The 27,372-nt window shown below is 27.3% G+C and overlaps 1 protein-coding gene across 1 annotated transcript in view; it reads left to right on the top strand.

Annotated features, from left to right (window-relative positions):
* The window catches only part of LOC129980580 (ubiquitin carboxyl-terminal hydrolase 40-like), a 70,641-nt gene extending 49,134 nt beyond the window's left edge, over positions 1–21,507 (top strand). The window contains exons 19-30 of the mRNA XM_056090957.1: positions 285–457; positions 1,666–1,728; positions 2,935–3,040; positions 4,066–4,154; positions 5,402–5,525; positions 6,522–6,764; positions 8,548–8,776; positions 8,885–8,947; positions 14,590–14,809; positions 16,015–16,110; positions 16,906–17,006; positions 17,892–21,507. Coding sequence (XP_055946932.1) covers positions 285–457; positions 1,666–1,728; positions 2,935–3,040; positions 4,066–4,154; positions 5,402–5,525; positions 6,522–6,764; positions 8,548–8,776; positions 8,885–8,947; positions 14,590–14,809; positions 16,015–16,110; positions 16,906–17,006; positions 17,892–18,018 — 1,634 coding nt within the window. The 3' untranslated portion in view covers positions 18,019–21,507. The remainder of the gene's footprint in view (positions 1–284; positions 458–1,665; positions 1,729–2,934; positions 3,041–4,065; positions 4,155–5,401; positions 5,526–6,521; positions 6,765–8,547; positions 8,777–8,884; positions 8,948–14,589; positions 14,810–16,014; positions 16,111–16,905; positions 17,007–17,891) is intronic.
* The last annotated feature ends 5,865 nt before the right edge of the window (positions 21,508–27,372 follow it).

The raw sequence follows: 27,372 nt of genomic DNA, 5'->3' as shown, positions 1-27,372 counted from the left end.
TTATAAAAATTCCAATGTGTGATTGGAAATTTAATAATTTATAATGTGGTGTTGTGAAATTATATATCTCTGATACTAGCTGTATATAACCAATTTAACTTCTTAAAATTAATAACCAGTAACCATATAATTATACAGTTTACTACTATAATAATTATTATTGTTTTAGCCATGGTTGAAATGTTTGGAAAAAATCAACATTTATTAGTTTATTTCTTTTAATCAATTAAATTGAAATATAAAGAAAAATAGATAGATTTTTCAGATATTTTTCTTATTTATAGGAGAAGAAACAAGATTGTCTCCATTGACTGAAACTCATAATGCTCATACACTCTCTGAACTCAGTTTCATTGATGGAGATAACATTGTTGCAGAAAGTATGAGATGTAGTGATGTTCTTCTAATGAAAGAAATGTGCAGTAAAGTGACAATTATGGTGCAAAATTGCTGTCAGGTAAAAATATGTGAAATCTTCCATATATTGATAGAAATATTGTTGAAAAAGTATATATGTGCCTATAGGAATAGAAAACTGATTTAAAAAAATGTCTTCTTTCAAAAGCACCATGGTCTTCTCAATCACTTGTATTGCTTTCAGAATAAAATGTAATCTAATAAATCAATCAGTCAACTATCTACCAAAAAAATTTCAGTATTTATTTTATTTGTTTATCCAAGTCTTTTTGCGTCATATCTACTCAATAATGCCTTTGAGTGAAAACTAAAATGCTTTTCTTCAGTTTGAAAAGATATTCTGCGAAAATTCACATCTATCATTAATTTCAACATAATTGAACACTACTAATGTAATCACTGATCAATATCCTTTGTAACTCTCATATCTAATATGTACAGCTCCTGAAAAGGTTGGAAGTGTTTTCTCAGCAAGGTGTTGATGGGTGTATCATCTAGAAAACAAATTAAATTGTTGAAGTGATCTTACAGATTCTTGATTGGATATAAGTCTAGAGAAATTAGAGGATTATCGAGTACTGTGAATTGTCCTGATATTCTTACAGCCATTAAAATATTTTTAGGTGTATAACATCTTACATCATAACTATTATTATGCAAATATTGACCTTCTTATACTGAAAAACTATCATTAGTACAAGTACTATAGTTATCTGCTTTTGGATTATTTTTTTTTTGTGTGTGTGTGTGAGAGAGAGAGAGAGAGAGAGAGAGAATATAATTTAAGCAAATGCATAGCCATTTTGCTTTACTCTATCAAGGGTGGCATATTATGTACTTGAAGTAATGATAAAACTGACATCCATTTACATCGTGACACAAGAGCAGAAGAGACCAAGATTTTCCCCATCAGTGGTTTTACTATAAGATTTTAGAAATATTATTATTAAATTATTTAATATATTATATTATTAGAAAATATTATTTACTGTATGCTGTTATTCTCCTTTCAATATTTCAGACCCATTCCATAGAATTTTTTATGCATGAATTTATACATAATCTTTTGAAGTCTTAGAAATTGAATATTCTTATTGTATACATCATATTGCTAGCTGCTTTGCAATTTTTTATCGTAGAAATCTTTAAAATAAATTTTTAAAAAATATTTTTAAATTTTTAAAAAAATATTTAAAAGTGAATAAATGTATGCTTATGATATTTTATTTTATTTTGCTATTTTTTCAGGGATTTATACTTGAAAACAGTTCTAATATTCCTATGGCAGAGCTTACAATTGATCTCGATAGTGTAAGTGATTAAAAATAAGGTATTATAGATTCAGTTTTCTTATATTATTGCATTAATTCCTGTTTAATGTAGATATATAAATGTATGAATAAAATAACATGATTTTTTTCACTATTTTTAATCATGGAATTCATTTATATAATATGATTTTTGCTTAAAATGGGTAAACAGGGACATTTATTTCTCATTCGGAAATAATATAATTAAAGTTTTTGTTAAATTATTACATAGATCAAACAAAAGAACTGAAATATTACTATTGATTGTTTCCATCAAGTCATAATGTCTTAAGTCTTTGACACATATATAATTTATAATAATCCTTAAAAACTGAATTTTAATTATGTATTTAAATAATGTGTGTATATACCATTACTAAATTTGGATATAATCTTTGCTAGTGTATGTATACAATTTTATTTGTGATATAATTAAATACCCAATTTTTGTGCCACTAAGACAAATCCATTGATATCTTGGTATGATGTGTATTTTGAAATGACTATAAATTAATGATTAAATTAATTATTCAATAGCTTATTTCATGTCATTATCTTTACTGGCACTGAATGCATTTTTTAAAAAATTAATATCAACTTCTAAGAAATATTGAATCTGTACTTGCTAGAAACTGGATTTTCTTTCCAAAAATGTTGAAATTTTCAATTGTTTACTTCATATGAACTATTATGGACATTGTTATCGTGAAATTTCTACTACCTAGCCCCAAAAGTTGTCACATTTCAAGAAAGATTAAAGGTTTTCTTCATTGTGAGAATTCTTTTACTTAAAAATAAAAATTAAATACATGTAGATTTTTAATTATTTTGTAATATGAGTTCTATTTTGAAACACAGCCTAGTACGGTTTGAAAATTGAATTAGTTTCTAATTTTCAGTTTTCTTAAAATAAAGATATCAAAAATGCAATTGTAGATCTCTTTGCTGCTACAAAAATAAGTGTTAGATAGATATAAATTATATATATATATATATATAATTCATATCTATTAACCTTCAAAGTAGACAAATATTTTAAAGAAGTATACAATAAACATGCATTACCAGATTTAAAGGTAATGGAAAGTAAATGAATTTGATAAATTTGTAGAATGTAAATATTATTGTTATTTCCTGTTTTGAAAAAATTTGAAGTAGTTGAATTAGTATTTGCTGAGTTATTAACATTTCAAACATTTTTTTTCAGACTGTCGAGCAATTGAGAGCTCTTGCTGTGACTCAATTAAATTTAGACAACAACCGAAATTTTATATTAAGAAAATATATAAAGTCTCAAAGTAAAAGACCTCCATGTAAGTTGTTGTCTCATTTTATTTATTGTATTGCTGAAAGATATATATGTATTATGTGTTTGCTAATTTTGGTGACCAGCTGCTTTGCCCTTTATGTAAAAATTCAATTAAATTTATTAAATAAAAATTTTGCACATTTCTTAGAATAGTTAATTTTATTGTTAATTATTTTAAACTAAAGACATCCAACAGAAGGATTTTGAATTGATGTTACTTAAATAAATAGTTATTTTTGAAGGGAAAAAATTAATTGAAAATTTATTTGAAGAGTCTGACAGTATAAGCAATTCTTGTTTTTCCTTTTGGAATATGAATCCAAATTGATTCAGTTTAACAACTCTTAAACTGTCTAAACTAATCGTTTATTTGAAAAATAACAGATACAGTTGGAGAATAAGACAGTAGCAAACTTTTCTCTCCCCTCTCCTCCTTTACAATGATATTTTGTGATCTGTTGATCTGTCAACTAAGAAGTTATCAAACTATTGACCTTAGCATAATTCTTTTTAAAAAAAGGGCAATAATTTTTGTCTAAATACACAATGTAATATAAACTAATTTATTGGATTTTTTAAAATTTTATTTTATTTTAAGAGGATATAAATGTTATTCTTTTGCTATATTTCTGCAGTAAGTTACTGAAAGAAAGCTATATAAAAGCTTCAAATTTCCACTTAATAATTGATTAATTTATGCAATTTGAAAAACTGATAGTACTTTTCTTTTGAATTAAATAGCACATATGCCATATTTCATCAAAATTATATCGATACTATGAATTTTTATAAGGAATATATATTCTGCTATATCTATAGAGATATGACGTTTATTTATAGTCCAAGTAAAACAAGCTAATTTTTTTAATTTCAATTTCTTAATTTTTTTATATGAAAGTGCTTCCTAATCGTAAATAAAATATTCAATATATCATAAATATAATTTTTTTAAATTAAGAATTAAAAGCTGTGCTTATTACAAGATTTACAAGATTACTTTTTAATAGCTTTTATTTTTACTTTTTGTAGTGCATGAGCATTACACCATCCGTGAAGCTGGTATTGTGGAAGCATCTTGTTTAACTATAGAGGAAGGTGAACCACCTGCTCCTGATCAGGTTTGCTCATTTATTTTATTTGTTCTATTTAAATTTTATGTGAATAACTGTATTTATTTTATAAAACAGCAAAAAAACAGACATTATTATTGTTGTCCACTTGTATGTAGTTTCTTCCTTAGAATTTTAAACTTTTTAGCTTAAGTTTTAAGAATGAAATAGTGGAATAGAATTAGGAAAAATCAAAAATTAGATTTTTAATTTCCTTGCATGTGATGCATTAAAATATACTGCCACAAGCATGCTTATGAATCTTATTATTCTTCTGATTACCTGATCAAAGATATGGATCCTATTTTTGATAAAACATGAGTTGATCATTGAATTAGAATTGAAAAAGTCTTGATCACAAATCAAAATTTTAGATATACAATTGTTCGTTTTTTAGTGAACTGTAATGAAACTTTTTAGGGATGATTTTAGGCAGTGGAAATTTCAAAACCCTTTCCTCCTACAAAATTTGAAAACTTTTTTTACAGATTTTAATTTATATAAATATTTTTAAGTAGTAAATTTTCATAAACTGAAATAGCAAAGTGTTTCATTGCAGTTTTATTTCAGTATAGTGCATATAAAAAATGTGTAACTAAAATTTAAATTTTAAGCAAAATAGAAAAAAAAATGATATTTTTTAATATAATCTTTTGTATAATAATATTTAATTTATAAGATTGAATAATGATTTTTTTTAATTATAAATCATCTTATTTTCTTAAAATACTTAATACTTCCTTAACCTTTTCTTAAATTCTCTCTTACTTAAAATAATGAAACTTACTTAATGTATAAAACTTGTGAAGGGAATGCCATTTGAATACACTTTTAAAATTAACTTCAATAGTACTTGATTTTATCTGAATAAGTTCAATTGCATAGTCTTATAATTAAATGCAAGCATAACATTGCCTTTCAAAATAACACAATAAAATCTTGAAGCTTCTGGGGGTTCTTCTGGCAGTTATCTATTTAATAATTCTACGCTGGTCAACTCTGTGATAAATAATTAATGAAAGTTTTAATTTGAAGCTCATATCTTCTCTGCCATTTAAAATCGATTACCTTAATTATAAGAACTTCAGGAAATAATAAGGTATTGACCTAAATTAAAATAATATGAATCTCCATTAACATTTAAAATTCATTTATTTGTAATGCTAGGGATTTACTTTTTATTAATAATAACAGTATTTTTTTAAAAAATATATTGCATTTCTTTGGATAAAATATTGTATTTTTCTACTTTACAGATAACAATAATGTTTACTGTTGGTATTGGCTTAGGGGATTCTGTAGATTTTGAAGTTACTGTAAATAAAAATATGAGTGTACAGGAATGCTTACGGAAAATGCTTTGCATTGCTGGTCTAAATGGTATGATATTTCTTTATGTAATAAATATTTTAGCTATACATTCTTTTCTCATTGATAGAATGAGTGTTACTTAATGCTGGTAGGATTTCATTTTGCCACTTGTAGAACATTATTGAATTCTAATAATTGTAATTATTTTGTAGCTGAATTATTTTTTAAAAATTCTAACTTGAAGCATATAATAAATCATATGCAGCATAATTTTTTTAATTAAAGTCGAACCCAAAGGATAATATAACAGAAATGATACATTTTACAAGCTAGCTTTTGGATTGAATACAAAACTAATATAAAATATTTTCCAACATAATTTTCATGCATAGAAAATCAGAAAAAAAGGCCTTAATTCACTTAAGGTGCAAAACACATAATTGTGAACAGACAAAAGAATTTCCATGGTTTATAGATTCCCTGATTTCATTCAAATAACTGTTAAATGAAATAATATTCTTTGCAACTACGTTTAACTCTAATTAAGCAATTATCTACATTTATTAATGTTAATTATATAATTATTGTTTTATTTACTTTTACTTTTTAACCACTAATGGCTTTTAAAACTGTTTAATAAAACTCCTTTCCAATTATAAAAAAGTTTTTTGTCCTTGAATTTCAAAAATAAATAATTAATTTATAAGTAAACAAAAGAAAGAAAAAAGAAATACAAAATACTTATTTGAAAAATTTTATTAAAATCTTCTAAATTAAGTTATTGTTTTTATTTTAAGATATTTCTTAAATAAAAACAATAATTCTAATAATGGAATCTAATATTCTTCGTAGGGTTTTTTTCCCCCCCAAACCGTAAGTTTTTTTAGATAAAGCCATGTGAGATGTTAATCCCCATTTTAAAAAAATTACATCATCATTTTCACCACTAATGGCTTTTTTCTTTCTTAATATTGCTATTTTTTTCACATTTAGTATTTATTTTTTATAACAAAAAAAAAAGTGATAGCTGCATCTTATTATTTTTTGTAATTTTTCCGTTTATAGGAGATGCATGGCATTTGCGTAAAACTAATTGGTGCGGTGAGCCAATGGAACAGTTATCGCTTGATGGCATGACTTTAGAAGATGAAAGCATCCAACATGGAGAGAATCTTCTAATTATGGAAGGCCGTCTGCCTGCCAAAGGGTTTTTAACATTCTCAATTTGGTTGTTTCCTACTCTTGAAAACTGGACAAACTCTCAAAAGGGAAATGAGTATATGAATGGTCTGCACAGTGGTATTGAAAGTATGTCATTTTTTTATTTTACTTGAAAGTCAGAGGATTTTTTTTTTTTTTTTAAAGTAGGGAAAAGTTTTTTTTTTTTTTTAAGTAGGAACTTCTGACTAGTTTAAAAATAATTGGAAACTTGAAAAAATTATTTTATGACAATTAAGTCAATAGCAACTAGTTAAGTCAAATTCAATATTTGGAAATTTTTTCCCCACCAATTTGCAGTCCTCAGGCTTGGTCTATAAACAAAAATATTTTTCGTTGTGACTTTTTTTCTAAGGGGGGGGATATTAAAATTTGGTTCCATTTTAGTATTATTACCTGGTAATGAATTTGGAAGGAAAAAAATTACTTCAAAATTTTACTGTTTTTATGAATGTGAATTAAAAATTTAAGTGGAAAATAGCTTAATGAAATAATTTTTTAGTTCACCAATTAAGGTGTGTATTCAATAATCTTTTTTTATTAAATTTATTTGTAAATTCATTTAATCTAACTTTCTGGTATATTCATTCTGCCTTTCTGTATTGAAAATCATCTTTAATTTTTTGATAAATAAAGGAATATAGTAATTATAGATTCAAAAAGTGAAATATATGAATCAGTTTTGATACAGTTTTCAATCTAAATTTATGCTTCTAAGAATTTAAATTTTATGAGAGAAAATATTAAAATAACATTTTTAACGAAGTAACATTTTGTCCAGAAAAAAAAATTTGTATTCTTTAATTTCTATTTATTTAATTTATTTTCAAGTTGATCAACATATTTCGTTGCTATACTGATCAAGCTCTTCTTTAGATATTTTCTTACAGTCGAATATAGCTAATTTGAAGCCAATAGTATCACAACAAAAATTCGATTTATTTAAGAATTTGGAGGGGGGGACTGTACACCATTAGAAAAAAAAGTATCACGTTTATTTTTGATATTTACTAATCTTAATAAATTATACATAATTAATGATTAAAACAGCAGTAATTCTTATATATAAAATTTAATTTAAAATTATTAAATTCAAATAATATGTAATTTTATATAATAAGCAAAGTACAACAGTTTGAATTCAATAATTGTATGATAAGATTTCATTGTTAGTAAACCTACGTTGTACCTGTATCTGTTCTTTTATATCTGTTTTCTAACTCTTTGTGCCACAATGTTCAAATACATGGAACACCTAACTTCACTTGTTTCTAAAATCGTTAGATTCAATTATAAATGAAAAAAAAAATGTTTAAGATTCGCTTTTAATCTTCTTTTTAAATAATCAATGACAATTCAAATCGTTTTTTTTTTTTTTTTTAATTCAAATTCTAAAGATTTTTTGCACTTTACGGCAAAGCTCGCTTAGTCACCCTTTCCAGAGCTCGTGCAGTGCAATGTTCCATGTTATGGAACACCTCTAAAATCAAAAAGATAAGTGTCATCATGAAATTTATTCTGAATATATTCCTATATACCTAAATAAATTTTCTAGCCTTTTTTATTTGTGTTTAAAATTTAAAGAGTTGTGCTCTGCAAGTAGAGCACTGTGTACTGCAGTAAATTTCTAAAGTGAATTAAGATCTTGAAAAGTTTTCAACCATAACATATGAAGTATTTAGTTAGCAAAAATCATAAATAAAAGCACTTTTTCTGCATTTCTTTTTTAATTTTATCAAGAAATTCATGGAAACAGAGGAAAATTCATATTACCAATAGGTCAAAATACTTTGAAATTAGCTGCATTCTATTATTTTTAATAAATGAAGAACTAAGCTTTATGATATAAATGAGTTTTATTCTTTCCTTTTAGATTTGCTTCAAAGCTATGGTGATACAATAAGAGATGATGCAAACAGGAGTATAAAATTGGGAGATGTCGAAATATCCAATGAGTCAACTGTTGCAGATTTAAAAAATACCATTCTTACTCTTCCAACCTTATCAGGATTATGCCTACCAAATATTAGGCATCTAAGATTACAAATACTTGACAATGGTAGGCCTGGTCGAGTACTACGAGGTCTCTCTAATACTTTAAGGTAATATATTTTGCATTAGTTCTATTTATTGCTCTGTTATTAGTTTTATTTATTGTTGTTTAGGAATTGAAATTTTTTGTAATGTCTAATTTTGAATGAATGTTTTAGGAAATTGAAAGTTCAGTCTCAGTCATTAGCTGCTAGAATATTATATCATGAAGAAGATTTAATGTAAGTTTTACTTTTTAAATGCTATGTATTTTGATTTTTCATTTGTGATTTTTCATGCTTTTTAATCATTTAAAATTTATCATATTTAACTAGTAAATACTACCCATTTCTGGTAAATAAATAATCAGGAGTCTTAAAACAATTATAATTTTAAAAGTATACATTTAAATCCAAAAAGGGGGGGGGGTATTTGATTAGAGAAAAGGAGCTAAAGACATGAGTTCATTCAGTTGCCATCACTCTTTATCTCTCTCTGTGCTGAGGACAATAAAAAAGTTGTGTATGTACTGAGAAAATAAAAATAGCATACATGTAACAGGAAAATTACTGAGAAAGAAGCAGAAAGAAAGCTACAGAGTTTCATAATTGATGAATATTTTATCACTGTTATAATGTTATAAAGCTTCATTATATCATACAATGAATTTTTAAAGCAATGGTCTTGTTAGCTAGCTTTTATCCGAAGTTATATGATTATCGCTAAAAAATATACCGCTTCCTTAAACTAACTTATGAAAGTAATTTAAATTTTTTTTCTGAAATATAAAATTAACTTATAATTTTAAATAATCTTCAATATTGTCTATTTAATTAAGGCTATGTGATTCAAAAATATGACCATTGAGTTTGCTTGTTACAGTTTTTATATTTGCCTTTACGAAATAAGAATAAACATAATACAACAGTTCTAGAAACGTATTGTACTGTCTGTCCACGACAAGAACACTGCTAGACAATCGTCTGTATTTACGGCGGGCGTTATAGAAACAGGTTACTGTAGGAAGAGTTCATTTCGCAGAGGTAGAAATTAATTCAAGTTTCTTACATTGGCACTTTTAGCGTCAAATTGACGATGTTTAGTATTATTGCATTTAATTCTTGAAAACAAATTTAAAAAATAATTCACTAAGCTGAAAATCAATTGCATACTCGGAATATTGAAAATATCTGATATTCCTGTCATATGTATACAAAGAACAAAACAAATCAAATAGAAAAACTGAATAATTATTTGTATGTCTAACGATTGCATAAGAAGAAAAATAATTTAGAAGTAAAATCATGCATGACAAAACATTAATCGTCTTCATTTCATTTGTTTTAAATGTATATAAGTTATCAATATCAAATTCTCCGCAGCAAACGCGAGGTAATCTGTCTAATTTAACATAAAAACTATAACATAATTAATCGTCATTATTTCATAATTTTTACAAAATGTTGCTTTTATTCTGTTATAAAGTAAAATGTTCATTGTTAAATATGCTTGAAATCTTTCCAAATTTATATTTATTTTTCTGATGTATATACTGTTTCCTGAAACACAAAATTAACGATTACCACACTATCAATTTTCAGATTTTAAAAAGTCAAACTTTGATTTGTAACTTATTTTCAATGTGCACAAGCTTTTTACAGCATAATTAATTTCGCAAAGTTTATATGTAAAAGTATTCTGCATTTGAAGATAATTCAAGTGTTCATTCATGCATGTGCCAGATGTCCCGGACTTAAAGGAACCCAACTAAATAAGCCCAACATCGCTTTACATTATTCTACGAAAAACGCGGTAAAAGTTTGTTTTTGTATTCCAGATTACCATTTATTTATTTCCCTCGATTTGTAAAAGAAATACAATTATTTCAAAGAAAATTTTTTCTCACGAACTGTTAATTCAAATAATAGAGTGATAAATGAGCTTTTCCTTTCAATGTATATCAGTAGTCATGAGCTCAAAGCAATAAAGGATCCAAATTCCTGCATGCATTTTATCATTTCGGGGTTGAAAATTCTTCACATTTCTATTCAAAGCCCATCAATGCTGTTTGAGAATACTTATCTGCTACCGTTTTATTATCACAATCAGTGCACCTGAGTAGAAAGGAATCTCAATAAATACTTTTTAACTCACATTAACGTGCATAAATTTTTAGATTCTTAGAATCATAGTTAAGAAGGAAAGCTATTGAAACCACAGGGAGGCTAGAAAACAAGCCTGAATAAATGACTATTTTTCTTTATTTTATTGAAAAAAAAAGTAATGCGCTACCTATAATATAATATTATCTTCATACCATTATATAGTTGAATAATATTTCGCAATAAAAATTTAATAGAATTACTTCTTAACAATTGCATATATTCATTCAATTCCAGAAAAGAAATTAAATCCTTTTAATCTCTAAATATTTTCAAATAGCATAATAGAATCACTATTTTTAATTTCAAAGTAGTAATTTTTTCTTTTAAAACTATAAATACAATTTCTCATAATTATTATTTAACACTAAGAGCAAAAGGTTAAAAGAACGTTTTTTTGTTTTTCCTTCTCAATTTTTTATCTTGACAATGATTGTGATAGGAGATAACTGAATTAATTATACCTTTAGATTTAAGGAAATTATTCAATAATTTCGATGAAAATTAAATACTGAATTGTAAAATATTCTTCTTTAACTATCTTCTAATATCTTCTAACTTTAACTATCTTATAATATACTTCAACTCTATCATTACATATATATACATATGTAATGATATTTTAAACTCTAATTTCAATTTAATTAATTTCCAAGGTTTTATCTTAATTTAGCCATAGTAACGTGCTTGAGATTTTAAAGCCTCTCATTTCTTAAAACGAAAAGGCATTTTAAAGGATATCAAAATTTAAGAGACAAAAAAAATATTAAATAATGAAATGCAGTTAATAACCAAAGAAAAGATTAATAAAATATAAGAGAAGTAAGCTAAGCGAATATAAAGATACGTGCAACTGCGACTAAAGCGAGAAGACGAATGAGCAACAGGTTTTCTTTTATCGCTTCACACTGACGCCAAGAAAAAGAATACCCCCAGACTTCTGTCCGATTCCACCCATTCAAAATGGATCGTCCCTACCGGAACCTGTTTCTATAACGCCCGCCGTAAACATAGATGATTGTCTAGCAGTGTTCTTGTCGTGGACAGACAGTAGGTTACCCCTAAATTGTAACATCATTGATGTCTAATTGCCATCAGTTAAAAAAGTTTTACTTAATCACATTATATTTTATTATTTTGATCATAATTACTGAAGCATAAGGATGGTTTTAATAAATAATTTTTTTTTTTTTTTTTTTTTTTTTTTTTTTTTTTTACTGATAGACAATAAAATGATAAAAGTATTTTCATCCCGGGTAATACTGAATATATCAGCTAGTATATTATAAATGGGATTTAAATTTTCCTGGATTGGTTCTATCAGCATTGCACATTTTTTCATATATATACACTGGTGGACAAAATTAAGAGACGGAAAGCATTTTCGCACATTTCTCTAAAAATGCCGCACAAAACCTGGACAGTTGATTGCCATATATAGTCACTGTTGCGCTATTGGCCCTGAGATAAGTTTACGTATTCTTGTGGGCGTTGCTAAACCAGCAGGAGGTATAAAAGTCCGCATCGAGCTGTTCATCTCATTCCACTCTTCAACACAGTTGCAGATTTAAGTGCATTTTTTGAATAATCGTGTTGTTTCTTGCTGGTTTTTAGGTGAAATGAGTGAACATAATCGTTTAGACGATGGTATGAGGTGGAGAATTGTGGGTATACTTGAGGCAGGCCAGTCCCAAGCTCAGGTTGCTAGGGAATTGGATGTAACACCAAGCGTTATTTCCAGTTTGTGGAGTCAATTTAAAACTAGTGGGACAGTATGCAGACGATCAGGACAAGGTCGTCCGAGGGCTACAACGGCCAATGAAGACCGGTATTTGTTCATTTCAGCTAAGCGCCAGAGGACGCCTACAGCCACTCAATTGTCTAGGGACCTCGCGGCTGCTACAGGAACATCAATTTCGAGGAAGACAGTTTCGAGAAGACTCCATGAAAGAGGGCTGTATGCCAGGAAGCCCGCTATTTGCATCCCACTCACACCTTCCCACAAAAGAGCGCGTGCAGAATGATGCAGACAACATCAGAATTGGACACAGCTTCAATGGGCTAATGTTCTCTTCACCGATGAGTCCAGAATCAGTCTACAACCTGATTCTGGACGGTTATTGATTTGGAGGGAACCTGGAACCCGATACCATCCCAGCAACATTATCGAAATGGACCATTATGCTGGTGGAGGACTCATGGTTTGGGCAGGGATCATGCAAGATACCCGCACACCGCTCCATGTGTTTGACAATGGTTCCATGAATGCTCAGAGGTACAGGCAGGAGGTCTTAGAGCCCTATGTGCGTCTTTTCAGGAGCGCTGTTGGCCTTGAGTTCATTTTTATGGACGACAATGCGCGACCACATAGGGCTCTCATGGTTGATGAGTATCTGGAAAGAGAGGACATTCAACGAATGGATTGGCCAGCCAAATTCCCTGACATGAATCCTATTGAAAATGCTTAAGATGCTCTTGGGGGAGCTATTGTGATGCGCCAACCTCCCCCCAGAATTATTCTAGAGTTAAAAATTGCTCTGGTGGAAGAATGGAAGGGTCTTCCACAACCCCTCCTTAACTCCCTTATTAACAGCATGCATACTCGTTGTGCATGCTGTCTGTCTATCAGGGGTGACTATACACCATACTAGAGGTAACACACACTGTACAAGCCTCACTTTTATTGTCATCTTTTATCCTTAAGTTCAGACTACATTGGATTTATTAGCAATAGGTCTTGCCAGTGAATGGCACTTTCATTTTTGTTTTGCATTCTTTATTATCATGGTATAAGCTATATCCATACCAAATTTCATTTATTTATATTCAGTATTTTTTGAGATATTTGGGAAAATGTCTTCCATCTCTTAATTTTGTCCACCAGTGTATATATATATATTTGGGGGAGGATCTACATTTTTGATACATTACATTCCTTAATATATAAATAAAAACTTGCTTTTAAAAACATAAAAACATTTTATTAACATATGAATTCATGAATCTTTTGTTTTCTCATTTAAATATATTTTTGAACTCAATTTTTTAATCAAGATTATGATCACAAAAAAATATTTGATTGCTAAAAACGATTTTCTTGCAGTAAAGGGTATTAAGCTTTCATTTTAAAAATTTAGAATACATGAAAATTTTAGGAAAATCCTATAATTCTAGCAGCCTCTGTCTCCTTTGCTTAATTTTTAAATAAGCATGAATAGTCTCTCGCTTGTCGTATATTGTATTCTTTCTTAAAATCAGTTATCATTAATTTAGCCTCATTTTAAACAGTTTCACGGAGCTATGTAGATAATTAATGAAATTTAGAATTCAATCAATTCCATTCCACAATTCTATTCTAGAAGGTTCTCAAAGTGACAAGTTCATTTTCCTTTGTGTTTTTTTATTTACAAGATAAATAATAAAAAATTTATAGGAATAGTTTAATACAAAATGGATATAATTTTAATTGTGTATTTCATTTAGAAATTGTAGATTATTGTCCGAAATCAAAGTGGTTAGTGCTTTTTTTTAAAAAACTATTTTTGTCATTATTTCTAAAAAATACAATTTTGCTCATGGCATAATTTGGGAAAAAATCTGGAAAATGCTTTTCTAATCTTCTGGAAATATAATAACCATTCAGAACAGAACGTTGAACCATCTTTGCAATAAATATATTTCATTTTTAGATAAATTTTATTAGTTTAAATTTCTTTTCACAGGCATTCAGAAATTTTGTTAAATATTCGTCAGAGACTGCCTGAAATCAAACAATATACCGCACCTATAGAAATGGTTTGGGAAACTTCTAAATCATCTGGTCCTAAGGCTTTAAAGCAAGCTATTGCAGACTGTGTGGGTTGCCCTGTAAGTAGGATAGTAGCAGCTAAACATTTTCCTGAAAAATGTCAGTGGCTTATAATTGATGATGGAACAAGCTCAGTAAGTTTTTACTTTTTTAACTTGTTTTATATTTATAAAAATGGAACTTCGCTATTAATGTGTTAGAGTATTAAAATTTTGTGTGTTTTCGTAATCTTATTATCATTGCACAATTTTAATACTTGCAGAAATAGACTATCAGTTAGTAATAAATTTAATTAAATTAAAATGTTGAATTTAAGCCAGTGGGGCCATCCAATAATAAATTTTTTAAAAAATGCCTGGTCGCAAAATTAAAAAAAAAAAAAAACATTTAAATTCATGTCTTCAATTACATGTCTTTAGAATTGTTTTATATTATTTATTTTTGTTTGTTTTGAACTGATTTTAATTTAAGTTGCATATTTCAAACTATTCTAGAATAAGATCCATTAATAAAAAGGACTTGTTATTTGATTAAAATACATGAAAAGCATTAAATTTATGTTTGATTAAAAAAGAAATAATGCACTTAAAGCTGTAAGAGGATTACAAAGAAAGCTCAGAAAGGTAGAAAATAATTTGGGGGAAAATATTTCATACCAAACTTTCCAAATGTGGGAATTTTAACAAGACTGGTAGCAAAAGGAGTAATCTTCTAAAATGAGGAGGAAATGATAATTTAGCTGTTAAAAAGTAGAAGCAGTAGGGATATTATGCAGACATCTTCTGCTTCTGTAAGTTTTGTTTTATTGTGTTTATGAGTGTTCATAGTGCTACCCACAATTTTTGGAGTATTTTTTCACTCAACAAAACTCCGTTATTTCAAGCATATTCAGGCTAAATTTCTCCTTAATAACTAGTTTTTTAATGTACTGTTTGTCCATATTTATATCTTAAATTGATTATCTGAAAAAGTTTACATTATATTAATTTATGTTTTTGTTAATTGACTTTTATGAAGTGATTCTATTTCTGTTATTTAATACTTCTATAGTTTGCATAGCAGGTTAAATCAACAAAATAGATTATATTTGCCATGAACGAACTGACAAAATAATTTATGTAAATGGAAATATTGTGAATATTATTGATATTAAAATTATTTCTATTGGAATGTAATTTACTTTGTAAAAAAAATGTTCAAGTTCCTAAAGCTACATGTAATTCAATTTGAAATTTGTTTATTTTTATTTTAATAGTAATTAGTATTATTAAGGTAATTTCTGGCAATTTAAATTATTTCTTCAATTGTATTAAAAAAAAATTTTCTTTTCATGGTAAAGAAGAAAAATACTCGCAAGAAAAGATGGGGCACAGGAAAATCAAATTTGAGGAATTCACCTTATTTTATGAAAGATGGTGATACATTAGGTGTAAAGGTAATCTTTATTTTCTCATAAAATAATTTCTTTAAATATTTAATAAGGTTTCTATAAGTGCTATCCTGTGTTCTTAAACAACCATTATAGATTTGACTTTTTATGTCTCCTGTACTTAAAAATAAGCTTGAATTTTGTATCTTTGGGAAATACAAAAACTATATATATTTTCAAAACATTAAAATTTATAATATGATTCAGCCTTTATAATAATAAATAATATTTAGATTTAGAATGTTAGTCTTTAAATATTTAGTATGTATTTTTATGATTATTTATTGTAATACTGATAAAGTCGATGAAGATTTATTAAAGTCATAAAAATAATTATGTATGTTAACCTATTTTATTTTTATTTATTTAATTGGGCATTTTTTTCCCCTTCTTCTTCTTTAGTGTAGTTCTTGAGTGTTATATTTAAAAAATTAACAAATGTTTATGGCTTATCTCACTATGTGGGTCATAGTATTAATTTTTCAAATTCTCAGGTGATCTTTTAAATGTATAATTCAACACTATTTTAATAAAGTTGCAAACAGGTTTTGTTTTGAATTAAGGTAAAATAAAAAATAATAAAAAAATTGGAATAATTTAAAGCAAATAATGAGAAAAATAATTTAATTTATTTGAAAAAAAAAACTGATGTAGGATTATAAAATTTATCTTTAATACTGTTTTATTATTATTTGAGAAGTGAAAATTTGCACATACAGGGAAAAGAAATAAATTCTAAAATCAGAGATGATATTCCTTTAATTTATGTATTTGATTTACAATTGCATATTTTGTCAACAGGATCGTTTAAGTGATCCTGATGATCAGGACGATTTCCTAACTCAACAAGATATTGAAGGTCAAGAAATCTTAAGAATAGCTGCTGAAAATAAACGTATTAAGTGAGTATTGATACTTTGATTGGATTTATAAATGAAACATTTCTAATTACAGATTAATATTTTATTCAGTTTTTCTAATGCTACTTTATTTAGTATTTTAATTATTTTTCTATTTTATTGTAAGAAAGTCATTTGAAGCAGCGTTGCCAAACTATAAGGATTCATGAGAAGTTTTTTTTTTTTAAATTCCTCCTATTGTTTGTGGAGAACTGGGTTCTCTCACTTTTCATTTATCTCTCTTTTAAACTTATTTGGCTGACCAATATGTAATTATCCTTTAAGTCAAAATTTTCAGAGAAAAAAAAAAGCATGTTGAAGCATTACATGCTGAAAGGCCAAAATTGTCCCTCCTGTGAAACTGTGGCAGGTACCTAAACATGGAATCACTGTAGATAATTCTTTCCCCTTATTCCTATTCATTAGGAATGACTGATTGAATATCCATGGCATTTGCGTTATTCGTTACAGGTTCTCACTTAGATGCATTAGTACTAAGCATACATTTCCTTTATAACTAGGGCTGTCATTGTGGTACTTTACCTTTGTGGTTTTTCTTATACCTTTGAAAGATAAACTTGGGTATTCCAGTATTCTGAGATAACTGAACCCAAATGATTTTAAAAATAGGAGGTTAGATGTGAAAAGAAAGTTATATCTAAAATGACACTGGAAATTCTATTATAACGATTTGAAAATAACCAAAAATCAAAGCATATTAACTCAAAGAACATTTTAAAAAGTATTCTTGAACAATTTGTAATCCAAAATGATATAATTAATCATTAGTGTTGAGAACTTGGATACTAAAATACATTTTCATTCATAGTTGTTTGATGATTTTATTGAGATAACAAAGGTATGAAACAATATAATTTTTTTTTTCAGACGGCAAGAAGATAAAAGTCCTTCCAGATGTGGTGAATGGATGTTAGGTGGAAGTGACCGAGAACTTCCTAGGCATGCTAAAAAGTGTGAAGTAGGAATTACAATCCATGTAGATGATTTTACTTGAGTTGCTCTACATTTTAGAACCTCTGCTGTTAAAATATGACAGATAGTGATGAACTTTGGAGATGGCGAATATGAAAATCCACATCTCCGAAGCCAAAAATATTTTTTGAGAGACTAGCATCAGATTCCTTTAAATACTACGCTGTGCATAATATTGATGTTTGAAACTGCATTTTGTTTTGATAAAAAAAATTGTAAACACTATATACAAAAATCTGTGTAAATAATATAAGTTTATATGAAATTGTCTTATATTTATTTAATTTTGGAAGCAAACCAGGGTATGTTTTTACTGTTGCTTTAGCAAGTTTTTCTCTTGGGTTCGCTGGGAAATATTTGCAGAGCACTCTGTTTTGATAGAATGTGTGAATGGTAAGTTACTTTTATATAATTTTTTTTAAAGAAACTCTAATGCAGAGTTTTTTTGTTGCTTTGCTTTGTATATTAAAAAGTAGTGTATATAGTTTATATGTGATAAAGAAAAAAATTGTGTTTCTAAATTTTGAAGTTTGAAACTATAAAAAAAGTTATTGTTAAACGTTCTTTTTTCCCCCTCGAAAGAAACAAAATAATAATAATAATAGGTGTTAAATTTTGTTTGTAGATATTGAGAAAACTTAAATTTCATTTGATCTCAATGTATTTCAATTATTGGTGCTACTAAATATGTAATAATATAGGAAAATAAAACTCATTATAAAATTGTTTTTGATAATTCTTTTTTTAATAATTTTTCCAATTTGAATATTATTGAAATATTTGAATATTATGCAGAATTTCAAATTTCCTGCATGTACCTAGCTTTTGCAATTCAAATCTTTATAAAAAATATATTTATAATCCATACTTATTTAAATAAAAAAAAGAAGCTATTTTGAAATAAACATTTCTCATAAACATTGAATAATAGTTTCTAGATTAGAATACCATTAAAAATAAAATATCTAGTATTTTCACAATACTCATTATCAATGATAAAAGATTAAAGCATCTACCAAAATTAATTTGGTAGCTTTTTGAATAAATTAACTTACCATGTTGATTTTTCATACATTTTGTGATCATGAGATAAGACTAAAATTAGTGTGTATCTAGCGTAATTGTTTAAAGATTTATAGGTTTCTCAAGATGCTATTAACTATATCTAAGACAAAAAAAATATATATATAAACACTATAATTTTCACTGACTGCTGGCACCACTAAGATAAGACTGTTAGACTAAAACATAGTGCAAAAATTTTAATATCATAACTTTTCAAAAAATTTTGCTTTCATATTCCTCTATGCATTTGTTAATCTTGTATTGCCTCATATTCATAATAAGAAAGTAGAAGAAGGGAGTAGTTATAAAATTCTGACTCTCAATATTGATTGTGAAACTATTCATGGTGTTAATACTCATTAGTCCTCCTCCTCCTCCTCCCCCATTTATTATTGATACAGACACACATGGAGTTGTTAGATTACAGTACAAGTATTTTTGTACAAACATTTTTCTGTTGCACTCTCAATCTTATCAAGATAGTGCTAGCAGTTTATGAAAATTACATTTTTTTATATCATTTGTTACAGAGATTGGTAATAGCATCTGTCACAGGTTTATTTTGTAATTTTCAAAGGCCAACAAAATTAGCATACCTGGACATACTTTTACTCAAAGTAAAATGTGTGTTTTTAAAATAAAAATTTTCAACAGACTATTTTTTACGGTTGTATAACTATCCTAAAAAGTATTTTGTGATACTTGTGTATTTTTTTATTGCCTGCAACCTAAAAAGAATTATTTCCCCTTGAAATTTACTTCTTTTAATGATACCTGTAGATATTTATGGGCCCTGATTCAGATGATTTTTTTAGATTACATCAAGATCAACCCAAGTTCCATTATGCATAATGCAACCATCTGGGCAATATTTCTTATTTGCTTGATGATTAAACCTAGGGGCCATAAATATCTGCAAGTACCTTATTAGCAAACATTTTCTATTCTCTCAGCTACATTGAATTTTTAATATACTGTAATTAAAATTTATTGAGATACATTGCTCATTGTGATATATTCTGTGTTTAGTAAGTTCTTTGCCTCTTCTAATAATTGTAGATAAGCTGTGTTTTTAAGATTCTGGTATTCTCTGGATTATGTGTAAACATTCAACTAATGATCTATGATGATTAACACCTACTTTATATAAATTCAAAGATTTTTTTTAAGTATTTCATGCCACACATTTATAAAATTGTCACCATCAGTGTTAAGTTGCTATAAGATAGTTATTGTTTGAATGACAAACTTTTTTTAATTATTTAAACTGAAATTGAATATGATATTTAATATGAAATATTAATAGTCATAAAATAAGTACATTTATTGCTGAAAAAATTTACATGATATTTGAAAACTGTTATTTTTTATATATATGCATTAACATTTTTTTCTTTAAAGTATCATATAATAACCACTGAAATTGCAGAATTTTAAATTTGCAACTACAAAATAGTGTGAATAATTCCAATAAGAAAAATTTGTCATTAATTGAAAAGACTCGAGACAAGTGTAATCGAAATTCAGTTATTTGATACACAATGTCATGCAATTTTTTTTTATTAAGTTTGGAAATTTTTTTATTGAAATTTTTATAAAGTAAAAATAATAACAATTTTTTGTAATAAAAATTCTATATGGATTACTTGAGTTTCACTTAAAGAAACTATATATCCAAACAATAAAAACCTTAGCAATACTTTCTTACTTGAAGTATGAATTCTTTCATTGTGTTTTCAAAACATTTTGACATCACCTAAAATGCTTTACTTTTTAAATATATTCATTTTGTTATAATTTATTTTTGTCATTCCTTACCGATAAAAAGTTTTAAATTGTTTAAAATTATTTAAGAAATAGATGCTTTAATCACACCCACTCCCATTTCCTCTTCCTTCTTTTTCATATTAAGTCTAATATGAAAAAGGAATCATAAAAGCAATTAATTTTATATAAAAATGAATAATGATTTCTTAAATTGTTTATCTGGTGTGTATTTGTTGATGCTTATTTTTTTAGGGAAGCATTAAATATGCTACATAAAATAAATTAAATATAAACCAATTCATAAAGTTTGATTTCTGTAATACTTCAATTTTATGATACAATAATTTATCTCTTAGCACATTGTGTGTAAATAATGTTCCTGAATTTCAGAAATGTATGTTATTTAAAAAATATTTACATAATTATCAATTATGTAAAGATATTTATATGGTATTTGCTGGCTTTGATTCTATGTTGCAGACCTTAATTTTTCTTAATATTGGTTTCTTCACTTTTCTTTAAATAATTCTGAAACTGAAATATTGGTGTGATGATTCCTGGTTGTGTCCAGCTTTTGGTATGAATGTCTGAAAATGAATTTTGTTAACAAAATTGAGAATGTTTGCCATAATATTTTGTGTATTCTTTTATAGTGTTACTATTTATTAAATAAATTTATCCAGAGAGCGATATTGACTTCTAATTTGATACACTGCTTTTACACAGACTAAAAATTTTTTTTTGTTTCACTGTCATTTTATTATATTATTTATGCAGCATAACAAAAAACCGTTAATGAATCTTTCCAATTTTTAAATAAAAATAATTTGCTATATTTTTTTAAAACAAAAGTGCACAATTTGTTAAAAGAAATAATTGGAAAAGATTGAGGGGAAATATTTATTGATTTATTCATTTGTACATGAATCTGTACTAGCTTTGTTTCCACGTATTTTTTTAATATTTTGGATATAGAGAGATGAGATGAAAAATTGGTCTAAAGCAAATGGAATAAATAAATGATAATTTAGCAATATTTATAAAATTAAACTTTTCTTCCACAAGAATATTATTATTCAGAATAATAAAACCAATGAACAGATCTTGTAATCTATGAAATGGAAAAGTTATGAAACTTCATTTTCCACTTTTTCTAATAATTTATGTTTATCTTCAAAAACTGTACATTTTAGAAATCATTTGAAGCCTACAATTTTGATTAGGTTCTTTAATATGATGCAGTTTGAGTTCTATAACTTCTGAAACTGTTAATTCAATAGCACCAATATTGAAATTATGTACTCAAAGAATAAACGAATGAGTCTTTTTGTTGCTTGATTAATTTCCTTTTCAGTGAATATATATGTATATATGATATTTCTTAAGGAAATCGGAGGATTTTTCAGTTTCACTTGCTTGATAGAAATAGGAAGAGGTATGTTGCTAGTTGTCATTTTTCTGTTCTTATATTTTAATTTTTTTTTCAAAAGAAAAGTTGCAGCTATTCTTTTTATCTAGATTTTTTTATATAAAATCCTGTATTCAGTGTGATTACAAGTATAAAAACATTAATTATTAATAAATGAAAATTTTCAGTCAAAATTTTATGTTAAAAAAAAAAAAAGGCTTGACCTTTATTGATTGGAATTCCATAGATTTTTTCTGTTTGCAGATGATATCGTTTATTTTCTCTTTTCCGATTCTTCATATCTTAATAATCTAAAATGGGAAAAAAATCCAGAATGAAGTTTTAGGCCCAAAAATGAAAATATTATTTTAATATGCACTTAAAATATATTTTAAAAATTGCTTGAAAAATGATAGAAGGAAAATTTCTGCATCAAAAAATATCGGTATCATTGAAATTATATATATTTAATTTTAGAGAGTGCAAAAATTATTTTTAGTTTATAACATGTTTGGAAGTTATCGTGGTAAAAGATTTTTATTAGCTGTGCATTGCTATCTTTCAAAGGTTATATGAGTAAATTTGGTAACTGTAATTCAAATGGTCTGGCCTGTTGAGAACCTGTTGAGTTATTTCGAGAGCCATTTTGAGCGACTAGCTGTTTCACTGGAGATATTGGTTATAGTTAATTTCATTTAAATCATTTAGAAAAAACTTCACGTCCATGATTCTATCAAATTGCCAGCCATTAAAACTGTGTTACTTAAAAAGTCTTGCATATTTTCTTTTCATTGTATATATAAATTTTTCTGACGGAGACCAGTTCCATGACATCATATCATTATCACGCCCGGTTCGTTTATTTTCTAAATTTAGCAGTTTTGTAGCTTTACTTTTTTATTCGTCATGTAAAATATATAGATATTAGAGTCCTCCTTTAGTTTTCAACAAAAGGAAGAAAATTAAATTAGAGAAAAGAATTCAAATTTCAACAAATATTTGATGAAACAATGAAAATGATTTTGATTTCATTCACAACAACAAAAGTATTTTACAGCAAATAAATTAGCATCAATGGGAAGATTTTTGGGGGGTGGGGGTGAGGAGAGTCTTTAAAAGTCATCAGTCATTTTTGTGCTGGAATATTTTTGGAAGTTATTTCGAAAAAACATGAAAATCTAGTTTATTTTTTAATTAATAAAAATTTCAAAAAATAGTTCAGAGGTAGGTGCACACTCCCATTTTTCAAAGTATATCTGAACGAAATTTGGCGGTTCTGAGTCAAACAGTCTGGCCTGTAGAACGCCAACACACACACATTTATCTTTATTATTTGTAAAAATATATAAACAGTGAAAATTCATCAAACAGTGAAAATTCATCAAACAGTGAAAATTCATCAAACAGTGAAAATTCATCAAACAGTGAAAATTCAGTCAAACAGTCTGGCCTGTAGAACGCCAACACACACACATTTATCTTTATTATTTGTAAAAATATATAAACAGTGAAAATTCATCAAACAGTGAAAATTCAGTCAAACAGTCTGGCCTGTAGAACGCCAACACACACACATTTATCTTTATTATTTGTAAAAATATATAAACAGTGAAAATTCATCAAATCCTCCTGGTAGATTTTTTTTTTTTTTACGATTGTAGTTTTTGTGTGCGTGTGTATGAGAAGATACAACGAAGAATTACAAAGTTAATTGCTTGTTGGGAGAAGAGAAAATTAAGAAACACGGTACTTTCTGTTTATTTTATTTTCTTCCAGACTTGAAGAGATGACCTGCGATTTACCACCTTGCAACTTTCACCTTTTAAGGCTTCCGAGTGTTAACAGAATCCTTTCACATTTTTATCTGATAAAACTGGTCATTATTAAGGTTTCCTCATGGACTGAAGAAGTCCAAAACCAAATGTATTTTATTTGTGGATTTTTTTCTCTCCTTTTAACAATCAAAGAAAATTATCTTCTCAAAAAGTTCACTTTTCTAAATATAAGAGTGAAAAATGGAGTTGAAGAAATGATCGATTTCGATTAATTAAATTGTTAATTGAAATTAATTTGTTGTATCTTATGTTTACATGAGATTAATTTCAGCACATCATTTTGCGTATGACAAATCAAAATTTCAAAATAAGCTGTGCAATTCATATCCAACGTATTCAAAAAAGAAGTTTTAAGCGAGAGATTTTATTTATTAGTTTTAATGCACTGTCCAGAAATAAAATTGCAGAAGGAATTAAGAACTTAAAAAAAATTTATTCAGATGCGATCATTGAGGACAAAAGGATCGATTCGATTGTTTCTTTGGTCCCTTGAATTTCCTGTTAAAATCAAATGCTAAACTTTATGAAAATGTTTTTTTTGTTGTATATAATTCGAATTTATTTTATTTAATACAAAGTTAAAACTTTACATTTTTAAAAACTTTTTCTGCATTATTTTTATTTGTTAAATCCATTCATAATTGTGCATCCATAGACAGAAAACGAATAATTTTTTAAATCTACAGATTTTACAAACTTTCTATTTTAAAAAGTTGCGCTGTGTATTTCGAAATTTTAACTATAATATTGTATTCAAAGCTGTATATGCTGTTTGTTTATTGCAATTATTTACTTGTAATAAACTTATTTACTTTATTACTTTCTTTTGATATTTATTATTTTTAAACAAAGTAATTTTAAATATTATTACTTTTTTTTATCAGATTTACTTGCTAATTAGTTATTAACCATCTATTAATTATTAAATAAATCCTTGCTTCTATCTTTAGATTAAAAATTGTCAATATTTTTCGCTGTATTCATTTTAAACAGAGTTTTCCTTAGTTCAATAAGCCAAATTTTTTTTTTTGTAGATTCATCAATCAAATCTGCTGTATGTTTATTTTTTAAAGTAAGATATTAAAAATTACTGTTAATGTTAAAAATGCAAATGAAAGAAAGTAGTAAATTCTTAGTGATAACAGCACACATAGATTAATTATTGAAATAAGAGAGTTACGAATTTAATAAAAATGGGGAATAAAGAAAAAAGATCCATTAAGGACGAAACGCGGTGAAGCATCTGTCAAAATTATTGTAGTCGGCCACCATGTGATTTATGAGGTATTGAGATAGATCCATCCACTTTTCCCTGAAAGTGAGAATGATAGCTTATTTGTTTCCCAGGAGAACATCTCCCATAACATTCTATAATACGTGTTAGATGGCATTGATTCTAGAGACCGTGGCGACCAATCGATTTGTTGGAAGTTTCCTCCCTGGAGCTAGATTCTCATTGTGACAGTTTGATACAATACAATAGGCAGAAGGAAAGCATAGACTACAAAAAAAAATGCTAATGATTCTGTGTGAGTAAGAAACATATTGTTCAGTCAGTCATCACTTCCACAATCGTAGTTGCTCAACATGGTTCTGGTTTCGAGAGCTTACATTCCAGTCTGCCCATTAATCATATGCCTTTCCCACTACCAGTACGGTGCCATATATCTTATCGATGATATCCCCCTACATCTTCTCGATTATATTTTCAGCCATTTTTCATCACTGACAGCTGGGATTTGATTGCCATCTAATATGCGACTTTAGTTGGAAGAAGCAGGCATAAGCCAATAAATCCAAATTCAATTTGCACGCACCTGAAGCCATTGAAAGCAGTTCTTTGCAATCAGTTATTGATTTAGTCTGGTTAAAGAAATCTGTGTAGCTTGCATTTTTATATATAACCTCACACGATGCATGAAAATGCTGAACAAAAGTGTGACGAAATAATTAGTTTCACATGTTATCTTGAAAATACTTGATCGATCAGCCGTTTAGTATCGATATGAAATTAATAACTGGTTAAAGATTTGCTATTAAAAAAATTCAACCAAGTCGATTCAAAAATTGCTTGTTTAATGTTCTGCATATTTTTAAATTGGTTTTCGGGGTAAAATCTGAATAACTCACTTTTATTAGTTCTGATAAGTTCAAAGACATTGCTTTTCCATTTGTCTATGCAATATTCCCCATAATAATATTAATAATAAATAAACCAAACTTTCGCTCATATTCTCCAATAAAGACATTATCCCATTGAACGCCTTGCATGATGTTGGCGACCAACAGTTACGAAATATTAACCTTTGGCGTGAATTTAGCATTTTTACTGAATTTATCGTGTGATCCTTGGCGAGTGTTGTGTTGATTAATCCCTGGCATGCGGTCAAAAGTATCCAAAGATAGAATTTGGCTTTCAGACGCGTTCTTCCCAACCTATTGAAACAAAAATTTGACATAAAGCTTGAAGACTTAAAGTTACAAAATCACGTGCCAAATTTGAAATATTTAAGTCATTGCGTTTTCGAGTTATCTCGTTTACAGGTTTCTGAAAGTACAGACCGACAGACGGTCAACCCTTTTTTTGATATCGCTCAAAATTTGGTATTTTATATTTTATCTATCAAGCTCTCTTTATTTTATAGCTATCATGCTAACTTATATTCAAACAGCCGGACAGACAAACTTCCCCTGATCGGATTTTGTTTAAAATTTGAAAGAAATCTACAAATTTGGTTTTAAGCCTTCATACTAACTTTCATCCTTCCAACTCATTTTTTGTATTATTATTATTTATCTTTGTCACAGACAGACGAACGGACATTTTTCAAAAATGTGTTTTTAGAACTTAGGAAAGTCTAAAATGTGGAGATTCGTCAAAATCTCGAGTTCGAATTTTTTGACGATTACTGTACTTTCCTTATACTTCATATACAAAAAAGTAAAAAAATCCATTGATGTCATACTGGAAAATAAAAACTTCAACTGAGGTGGTATATATCAATATAAATAATTTCCACGATACTTTAGTTATTAAAAAATATTCCTGTATTTTGAATTTTTTGTCCGGCATTTTATTCTTAATTCTAGCCAGTTGATACTTGGAAATTTGATTTATAAGAGAATTCGAGTGTTATAGATTTACTCCCTTTTGTTGACTTATAAATAAAGAACATATTTTCTTCTTCAGGATATTTCAACTTCTATGGAAGAACTTCTGGATATTTCAATTCCATAAAATCGATAAATTGTATTGACGAATTTGCTATTCGTGATGTTGGCAAATAGGTCCTTTTTAGAC

This window comes from Argiope bruennichi, chromosome 8, assembly GCF_947563725.1.
Source record: "Argiope bruennichi chromosome 8, qqArgBrue1.1, whole genome shotgun sequence".
NCBI classification, from domain to species: domain Eukaryota; kingdom Metazoa; phylum Arthropoda; class Arachnida; order Araneae; family Araneidae; genus Argiope; species Argiope bruennichi.
The sequence above is the reverse complement of the archived record's forward strand: the minus strand, read 5'-3'. Positions and strand labels throughout refer to the sequence as shown.